Here is a 10114-nt window from a genome sequence, read left to right on the forward strand (position 1 = left end):
TTATGACACAACTCATAATTTTAATAATTATTAACAAGTATAGGTAAGGATGTACACTCTGTTCATAACTTTGTTTTTGTTTGCTTTATTTAGTTTTGTATATATTCTGTGCGTGCAAGGCAAAGATAAACATGAGGGTAGAAAATAAACTCTGCCCCAGGATGAGACGGAGGCTCAGGCCGCTGACCTGAGGTCTGCTCTTAGAAACACACAGCGTTCTCCACAGCCCCCCTGAGTCTGATAGACCTCACATGATATCTGATCATATACTGGGGTTCTGTTCCATCCTCTGCTTCTCCTGTGATAGGATGGACGTGGTGATCATATGTGCGCTTGTGTAACGGACGGATTGAACCTGAATTGATTTGAACGTCACACAGAAACATGCAGAGCTCCAGTGTCCCATGAGATTCTAAAGAGGTCAATGTAAAGACGTCTTAACAAGGCAAGACATATTCTCCCACATGGATGACATGATGGGACTACAAATTGTGTTAAGCAAATGGATTTGACATCATTTTCAATGTATACAAATCATGAGAAAATAACCAAAAGTTGAGCTTACTTCTTTAATTATGTATATTTTGTATCAAGATGTTGGGAGCGACCTCACCTCTCTGTAGCAACAGCAGCATGTGTAAGAACACTGGGAGGCATTGTTAGAAACGTCTATGAAACCTTGAGCACGATGTAGCTCAGTATCTGTGCTACAAGAAGGTCTTGTGCTGTTCTGTGATTGGATGTTTCCCTCGCTGAAACAAACAGCTGAGCCAGTCTTCATCTAAGTGCGCCTAATATGGTGCCAAGAGAGGACATAAGACAGCTGTTGAACTGTTCTACCTGTTGGTTCTGAGAGACCTGGAGTTCACCAGGAAGTGGTATTCAAAGTGTAATGTTGATTCCTTCTTAACGGAGGATAAACAATGAGCTTAAACAATGACAAGGAACTGTCCCGGTGCACTACTGAGGTCCTGCAGCCACCTCACATCGTGTGTGCTGGATGGAGCCGATGGACCTGGTCCACAAACACAAATATCTGATTCATTCCTTGTCAAGTTTCTGTCTCACCTGTGCCCTGAAGAACTACAGCGATCGAGTGGTAACACTCATTCTAAAACACTCTAATATTGTTTCTTTATCATTGTCTATTCTTCATTCTTAAATTGTATACTATTGCACTGTGTTCAGTGTCACGCACCGATCACCAAGCCAGACTCCTTGTATGTGCACATACTTGGCAATGAAGTGGTTCTGATTTGGATTCCTGCTCAAAACTACATTATGATAAAACAAAGTGCCGTCTCTTTATGACTTCCTGCCACACATCCCGTCTGTTTCTTAGTGAGCTAACGGGACATCCTGATACATGCTTCATTGGACACACTGGTGTGCATGAATATGGATCAGGGAAGACAGAAAGAGCACAACAAACCACCGCCTCACGTTATAAAAGTATCATAAACCTACACTGGTCCCGTCTTATGGAACGTTACGTGATCTTGCCGTGATGGCGCCTTTATCTAAAGCTCACTCATGTTCATTGAAAGGAAATGAGTCGACTGTACTTCTAGTATTCATGCACTTTACACAATGTGTGCGCAGCATAGTGGACATCTCATCTCATGTGGAGCTAGTCTCTATCTTTATGAAAAGCAGGACCTCAGTAGTGACAGTGAGCAGTTCACTTCTGTTGACTTTGATTAACAGAATACAAACTAGCGGTTGATGGCTAACACTAACGCTAACAGAATGAACCATGTTGAGTGGGTGGATGTCACAGTGATTGGTGTGGGGCAAAACAACAAAACAATGTTTTCGCAAACAGCCAATGATTAAAAAAAGAGGGATTTAAAACATCATGTAGTCAAAATTTTAAGTCATAACAATTCTAACACTTTCCAGAAATCCCCAATTTAAAAATGAATGGGAGCAAAACAGATTTATGTCTAAATGTAGATCAATCACTCAATCTAAGTCACAATGAAATATGTCTCGTCTTCTGGGGAACAAAGAATTCAAGAAGCAAAGTGAAAAGTTACAGAAGAACATGGTGGGCCGTGAAACCCCCCATCAAATCATAATGACAACATGTAGAACAGCAGGTGATAAACAGTAAAGTGTCTTTGACATGATGATGAGCGACACTCACAAACGCTGAGATGAGCCATCCCCTTAGTGGAGAGCGTACAGCAAAGACTTTACATCCTGGTTTAGCTGAAGCTCGCTGTGTCCTGTTTCATAAACATGTTTAAACTTGAGCTAAAAAATCACTGCTTGTCTTGCAGCTTTTAGGGGCCGTTCACATGTTGCATCAAAACCGCATGGAAACGCCGGAGCAAACCTCACTGACTAAACTAAACAGAGTCAGAACACAGATATGGATTCCCAGCACCACACGGTAGCTTTACTGCTTGATTCTCAGTTTGGCTGAACTTTCATCCGGATGTTGTGACTTCCTTGGTCGGCAGAGTGAAGCCTTCTTATGTACAGTCGAAGGGTGAAGCAAGTCAAATATTTCTTTGGGTGGATAGTAAAGCTCCAAATAGTTCTGAACTAAAATGCACAGTCTGTATATGAGAACGCAGCTTCAACACATGAAGCTTTGACTTCACTCTGAAGAACCGTAGGTTGCCGCCTGCTAAAATGATTAACTTCTCTTTTATTAATTTCCCGTAGACTGTTATTTCCAGAAGAAAGAAAAGCTCTGATTGGTCATTCCCTGTCACATGACGTGCGGTGCGCTGCAGCGCAAGTACAAATTGAATCTCAGGGCGCTGCCATTGCGCCCTGAAAAGCGACAGCGTCGCTCTCGCTTTTTGGGCGTCTACATTGACAACAATGAATTTGACGGCGCAAAAAAATGACATGTGAACGTCCCCTTACATGGCACCAGTTCATCAACGTGACGAGATGACAATATAGTCAGAAGATGAGCTGTCAACACAAAAAACACACGGTGTGATGCTACCCCCGCAGCTAACGTCCGTTAGCTTTGTTGTTTGGAGTAAATAAGCACAGACTGCAATAAGAACCCAGCGGTCGGATTAGTACGAATAATACATGCCTCATACAAACAGGGGCTGCGGTTGGGCACTCCTAATCAATAAAAAAACATGTATTTTCAGAATGAATCGATTCAACTTTCATTGTTCTGGGCACGTTGCAGTACGTGGTTATTCACCCAGTAGAGCAGACGTTAGCTGTAAGCTAGCAACAACAAAATGCACCAACCGTGTGCACTACATCACGTTTAGCTTTCAAAGAGAACCCCCCTGGCATGGGACACAGCAGCACTTTTACAGCTGTTCTCAGACCTAGTACTTCCTGATCTCAGTGATGTCACAGACCCCTGGCTCCTCTCTCTCCCAGGCCTCCTGGTGTCAGTCAGTGTGTGTGTTATTCAGACAGAGGGGAATCAGTTCTTTGGTCTGCTGGCTCTGCCTTCATTGTGTGCTGTTTAGAGACCGCCTCTCCTCCCTCCTGAGTGCTGTTTCTCACATCCGCTGTGCCCGGAGCTGTGCCGGGGCTCTGCTTCTTGTGGGACAGAGGGCTCACTCTGGGGTTTTCCGGCGATCCGGATGGGATTGTGCTCAGGCTCTTTTCTCGGGGTGGTGGGGATACCAGCAGTTTTTCTAGAGTTCGGGGCAACGGTGGGGCCGCGCTGGGGCTCTTTTTCTCCCACGTGGGGGGAACAGGAGGCTTCTTCTCCAGGCTCGGGGTTAGTGCCGGAGGCCTCTCCAGGATGGACCGAGCTGCGGTCGGACTGAAGACTCGGGGTGCTGAAGTTTCTGCAGAGGAGGGACGCCCTGAGCCCGGGGTCTCCTCTTCTCCTGGAGGAGGGTGCTTGGTCCTTCCTCGCTCTGCCTTCAGCTCCTCCTTCTGGACAGCCTCCTTCCTGTCCTCAGCTGTCTGTTTCCCTGTGTCACCGGCTGGATGGATGAAGAACCAAAGAACAACAATCAATCAAAGAATAAGAAATATTCCAAGCATTATAAACACCTCTCACCTGAGCTCTTCTGTGCTTCCTCCCCCACTAGATCCTGAGCTCTTCTTTGCTTCCTCCCCTCTCTTACCTGAGCTCTTCTTTGCTTCCTCCCCTCTCTTACCTGAGCTCTTCTTTGCTTCCTCCCCACTAGATGGATCTTCGGTGCAGGTGGGCAGGTCTCCTCTGTTGCCACGGAATCGGATGGGGGATCTCTGTAACACTGCCTTCAGCTCTGAGAGAGATTTAGACAAATAGAGGGACTTGAGGGTCTTGGAGACCACGAGTTAGTCTTTAATCCGGACTTATTAAATCAGTATGTATAAATTAACAAAATGTGCCCGTTTGTTTCAGATTCTTCATGACGAGGGTTGGGGTTAGAATTGGGGTTGGGGTTAGAGGGTTGGGGTTGGAGTTGGGGTTTGGGTTGGGGTTAGAGTTGGGGTTAGAGGGTTGGGGTTGGAGTTGGGGTTTGGGTTGGGGTTAGAGTTGGGGTTAGGGGGTTGGGGTTTGGGTTAGAGTTGGGGTTAGAGGGTTGGGATTTGGGTTGGGGTTAGAGTTGGGGTTGGGGTTAGGGTTAGACGCTGTGGTAAACTTGAATTCCATCTTTTCGCAGCTTTTAAGTGTCGGCAGAGACAGCTCTGTATGTCTTTCTGGATTCAGCCAGTACACATGTGACACGTGTCTTTTGGTTCACTGGTTCCCAACATGGGGGTCGGTGCCCCCCAAAGGGCCGCAGGATAAACCTGAGGGGTTGTTGTTTAACAGGATAGGAAACAGAACACTAAATTACATTTAGATATTTCAGCTTGCTCTCTTGTGAACAACTGAATTATTGTATCTTTATTGTGTAGAACAAAGTTCCCTCTTTGCATATGCATATGCATATGCATCAACAGCATATGAAACCGATGACAGTGGGTCACAAGTAGACCCTGCTTGACTGTAAAGGGTCACAAGCCAGAAAGGTTGTGACCTTTGTTTTAGTGTGTATTGTTTGTGACCCACATCAGGTCTGCAACATTCTCTGAAATGTCTCCTCTATTTTCTGATAAAGAGTGGACTCCAGATGCACCGAATACTCTGAACCATCTAAAGCTGCTCTCACCAGGAGTTCTTAATGATGAATCCACTTGATCATAAACTGGAGGCATGTGGCGGATTGTTGGCTATTATTACAACGCAACCTAAACACTATTTAAGCTGTTGTGCCGTGTGCAAACACTCTGGCTCATATCCAAGCATTGGAGAGCTGCCACCAAAAAAAGGCTGGAAGAAGAAGAAGAAGAAGAAGAAGAAGAAGAAGAAGTTGAGCAGTAGAGAACTCGAGGTTCAGTTAAATAAAACAGCATCAGTACTGGTGTTACAGTAAGAATAGGATCAATGGACCAATAGTATTTCTTTAATAATCCAATCACATAAAGATACTAACAAAATAAGAGCAAATCTGTTCTTATATCACTTCCTGCTTGAGGCCAAGTGTCATGTTGTAGTTTATGATGAGTATTCTAACGTGGGTCTTCAGAGACCATGACCCAATGGAACCCTGAGGACCTAACCTCTCATGAACCTGACCTCCACACCTCAGGTACCTGGAGCCTCTTTCTTTTGCCCACATTTCAAGAAGCAGTAAATTCTCTAATCTTCTGCTGTAGTCGAGACGTTCTCCCAACTTGAATGTGTGAATCTCTTCATTAACCTTTCACAGACTCGTGGTTTGATCTTACATTGTTTTTATATTCCTTCCCTTACGGTTATGATTCTATTCATTGTCTTTGATCAATAATAAGACAAAGCCTCACCTTGTGTCATTGTCAGAGCGTCCTCATGGACGGACACGGCTCTGCGCTGTGGGAGGGGCCTCACGTGTGGGCGTGGCTTAGGTAGACTCTCTGGAGGTACACACACAGTTGATTTAACACGTGTTAAATCAACTTTTCTTCAGCTATTAAAGTGGCTTTTAAATGTTGAACTTACGAAAGGTGATAAAGACCCTTAGATGTTAAACGCTTGAGTGTTATCATACGGAGGATCCTCCTCTACTCCTCGTCTGAACCACACCTGATGTTCCTCTAGTACAGCGGTTCTCAAACTTTTTCTGTCGCGCCCCACTTTGGAAGAAGAAAAGTGTTCATGCCCCACCGCCCCAACAAAATTGTAACAAAATGGTCCATGTTTAATTTTTATTGAAATAACATTTTGTGACTCCTCCGTCTGTGCTTTTTCAAATAATAGAATAAAGAAAATTGCAATCGCTTTTAAGTAAACCAGATCGCTCCATCAAACAAAAACAAATACAATGTGCAATCGCTTTGTTAGAACAATGCAAATAAAGTTATATCTGTGCAAAAAATAACTAATATCTGGCAAAAAATAGCTTATTGCAATTGGCTGCAATTAACCTGTTTTGCACTAAACATCTTTTCAAGATAACAATAAAGTGCAACCTGTGAAAAACTAAACAAAACAAGTTTCATACTATCCACAGCTAGAGTTTTCAGACATAAAACACAGACTGGTCTCTCATCTCCTACCGCGTTCACTGTGAAACCCAGAGCAAGATAGGCGTCATCATATTTTATTCTTGGCTGCTTGCTGTTCGTCTCGGATGCATCGCTTGCGGCTGCTTTTCTGTTCCCGCCTGCCAAATGTCTCTTCATTTGGAACACTAAGCCACACATGTGAGTCGCCAAGGATCATGGCCGTCGCGTATGCGCAAGCATAACCTGTTAACGGCGTAACGTAAACATTTACACGAAAGTACAGGCATTTCACCATGTATTTATTAATTACTTAAATTAAAAAAAAAAAAAAAAAGATTCCGCATTTCCCCCTGCGCCCCACCTGTAATACCACCGCGCCCCACAGTTTGAGAACCACTGCTCTAGTAGTACACATCAGCCCAAACCTTAGTTCTGATGCATTATTTGGTTTTAACGAGACGTACCGTCGGTCACCGATTGTGCTCTCTCTGAGCGATCCTGTGCACCGGGACATCTCCATGGAGAGGAGGCTGGAGGGAGCAGCTCTGTCCTGGAGGACGGAGTCGAGGCGGCGCCCTGGGGACGCTCCTGGCTCCCATTCTGGGGATGAAGATCAGAGGGAGCTCAGTGGACCGTGACACAGCAACATGACGGCTCCGTCAGCACTGATACGAGTCTGTATGTACAGAACGCTAATCCAACAATCCTGCAACCAATAAATAAATCCTTCCTTCGTGAGCCAATCAACTTACGGTGCTTTAGGAGGTTGGAGTAGACTTGTATTATTTTGTGAGAGGGGTTTCTAATATGTATTCTACCTTCTACTTTCATTTCACATCGATTTTCAGGACAAAAAACTCATGAAATTGTTGAGAAAGTGTGTCAGCAGCTCCTCACATTGACTGTGTATTTACTGTTCAAACAGTGTTGTGTATCATAAGGAGTCTGTCATGAATCTGTATTTTCACTAAGTGTATTCATTTGACATTTCCAGGCTACTTTCTGCCCAAACAAACATGTGACGGTTAAAGTCATGCCTGTAACATAGTGACTGTTGCCAATGATGTCATAAAAAGAAAATGCTCTTAAGCTTTTACATAATCTGATACATTCTCTAACCAATGTTTTTATTTGTAATTGCTTGAGAATACTCTATATTGCACCATGGTACCACCTGACCTCTCTCCGCTCTGCTGCGTTTCCTTTGTTATAGCTGCAGTATATCATTGATGTCTTCTATACGTCCTCACATATCTATCCTACCTCATGTGTTTGTATCAAACTTAACTATATGAGGTAATACTTATGTTATCACTTGATATCGCCCAGTAACCAGCACCAGCTGATTGACTGGAAACTATTAGCTGCCAACTGTAGTCTGCCCCCCCCCCTCCCCCTCATAATGTGAGGATTGAAATCACTTGGTTTTCTTGCTCAAGCCGTTCTCATTCTTCAATCCTGATTTGCTCAGAGGGATTACAGAGATGTGTAATAACAATCTTTCTTATATTCACCTAAATCTCCACATCTACTACTTTGACATCAGTACTGGGATTATTAAATCCCCAACCGGATACATGTATAAGATATTCCTTCCTTAATGTTAGGTTACCTCCTGGAACATGAGACATTAACTGTATCATTCTGTAACATAATTCCATAAAGCAAACCTGAATCCTGAGGGTTCAGCCTCTGATTTCTAAAGGATCTGATTGGTTACAGGGGTTTTCACAGGTGCATTCTGGGTGCAGGTGATATTTCACAGGCCTTTAGTTTGATTGATGTGTCTAATGAAGATCACTGTGTTTTCTTAGATCTGCTCCATACAAAGATGATGAGGAAGCGCTTTCCATTATTGTGCCATAACGATCTGTTTCTGTGTCCTGGAGATGACAAGAAGCTGTAAACTTTGCCGCCATCTTGTGGCCCGTACTAGTCACCGTACATAATACGCCATTCACATTATAAAGAAATGAAATGATTCCGTATTCATAATCTTTAACCTTTTTAACTGTACATTTTAAATATATGAATTATTTTATCAATCAAGTAAAGATGCAAACAAATGGAAGTAACCTCATTGGCTTCCTCACATATTCATGACGCTTGTGCTGGTGTTGTTTGTGGATGATATTAAAGAAGTAAATGAGGTGTGAATAGTGTCCCCTGACAGACTGCTGGGTTACCTGAGCTGTGCTCTCCGCTGGCCTCCTGTCATGAGGGGGCGCTCTGAGCTGGACTCTCCCCGCTGAGCCGCCGGCAGGAGGAGCAGAGGAGGGACGAGCTCCCGCTCCTGCCGGGGAAGCCGGGGTGGAGAGCGGAGGCTTGGCGGCAACGGCAGGTTTGGGCGGCAGGGGCCCGACGGGGTGCTCGTGGAGGATGGGCTTGGGGTGAAGGGGGGGGTCCAGTCGGAGAGGGTTCAGCGCTCTCATAGGATGCCTGGGGTCTGCTGGAAATGGGGGTCAAACCATGAAAGAGCTTTAAAATAGTGTCTGTGCAACACGTTAAAACACATTCGAGCATAGCTGTTCTTCTTAATGTGGGCTCTACTCATACAGCTCTTATTATAGAGCATAGCTGTTCTTCTTAATGTGGGCTCTACTCACAGCTCTTATTATAGAGCATAGCTGTTCTTAATGTGGGCTCTACTCACAGCTCTTATTATAGAGCATAGCTGTTCTTCTTAATGTGGGCTCTACTCACAGCTCTTATTATAGAGCATAGCTGTTCTTCTTAATGTGGGCTCTACTCATACAGCTCTTATTATAGAGCATAGCTGTTCTTCTTAATGTAGGCACTACTCATACAGCTCGTATGGAAACCAGGAACACTGTTTGGTGAATTATTGCCAGCAGAAACCCTAAACCTCCTAAACCTGAAAGGAAAACTTAAAATATATCTGATAGTGTCATCAAATCTCATGAAAAGACCAAAAGCAACAAGGTGTGAGTCCGTCTGTCATCGCTGTGACTCCTCTGCTGTCTGTGGCTCTCAGCTCCAATAAGCCCATTGGCTCCACTTCTTTAAAGAAGACTCAGTGTTTCATGTTTAAGGGGAGACGAGATGAACTGAGAGAGTTGATTATTTACATTAAGACAAGTTCTTAGAAATGTAATGTTATGCAAATGAAGCATTATATGATTAAATATGAGCTAATTTTCATACATTTCCAGAACATCGATGTAAACATTAGAGGTTCAACATTCTTGTTTCATTTTGTCGTCATATTAGAGTCAAAGGTTTTTATAAAGGGAATCACTTTTTATCTCCATAAATCCAAAAATATAGAAGCAAAATACAATAAAATATGTAAAATGACCCGAAGAACTATGTTTTTGCCTTGTGTGTTGAAAAGATCTCAGTAATTTCCTAAAACAGCTGGTCATTGTAGTGTGTGTGTTCATTGTAATAAACAGCTGGTCACTGTAGTGTGTGTGTTCATGGTAATAGACAGCTGGTCACTGTAGTGTGTGTGTGTTCATGGTAATAGACAGCTGGTCACTGTAGTGTGTGTGTGTTCATGGTAATAGACAGCTGGTCACTGTAGTGTGTGTGTGTTCATGGTAATAGACAGCTGGTCACTGTAGTGTGTGTGTGTTCATGGTAATAGACAGCTGGTCACTGTAGTGTGTGTGTGTTCATGGTAATA

At 43.7% G+C, this 10114-nt stretch overlaps 1 protein-coding gene across 1 annotated transcript in view; it reads right to left on the minus strand.

Annotated features, from left to right (window-relative positions):
* Positions 1 to 10114, minus strand: part of LOC116394800 (mucin-5AC-like) — a 61037-nt gene continuing 50923 nt past the window's right edge. The window contains exons 33-37 of the mRNA XM_031868118.1: positions 8652 to 8914; positions 6930 to 7065; positions 5785 to 5874; positions 4107 to 4217; positions 1 to 3929 (exon numbers count right to left, since the gene is read on the minus strand). Of these exons, the coding sequence (XP_031723978.1) occupies positions 3397 to 3929; positions 4107 to 4217; positions 5785 to 5874; positions 6930 to 7065; positions 8652 to 8914 (1133 nt within the window). The 3' untranslated portion in view covers positions 1 to 3396. The remainder of the gene's footprint in view (positions 3930 to 4106; positions 4218 to 5784; positions 5875 to 6929; positions 7066 to 8651; positions 8915 to 10114) is intronic.

Source organism: Anarrhichthys ocellatus, unplaced genomic scaffold, assembly GCF_004355925.1.
Source record: "Anarrhichthys ocellatus isolate YVR2014 unplaced genomic scaffold, GSC_Weel_1.0 scaffold41, whole genome shotgun sequence".
In the NCBI taxonomy this organism is placed as follows: domain Eukaryota; kingdom Metazoa; phylum Chordata; class Actinopteri; order Perciformes; family Anarhichadidae; genus Anarrhichthys; species Anarrhichthys ocellatus.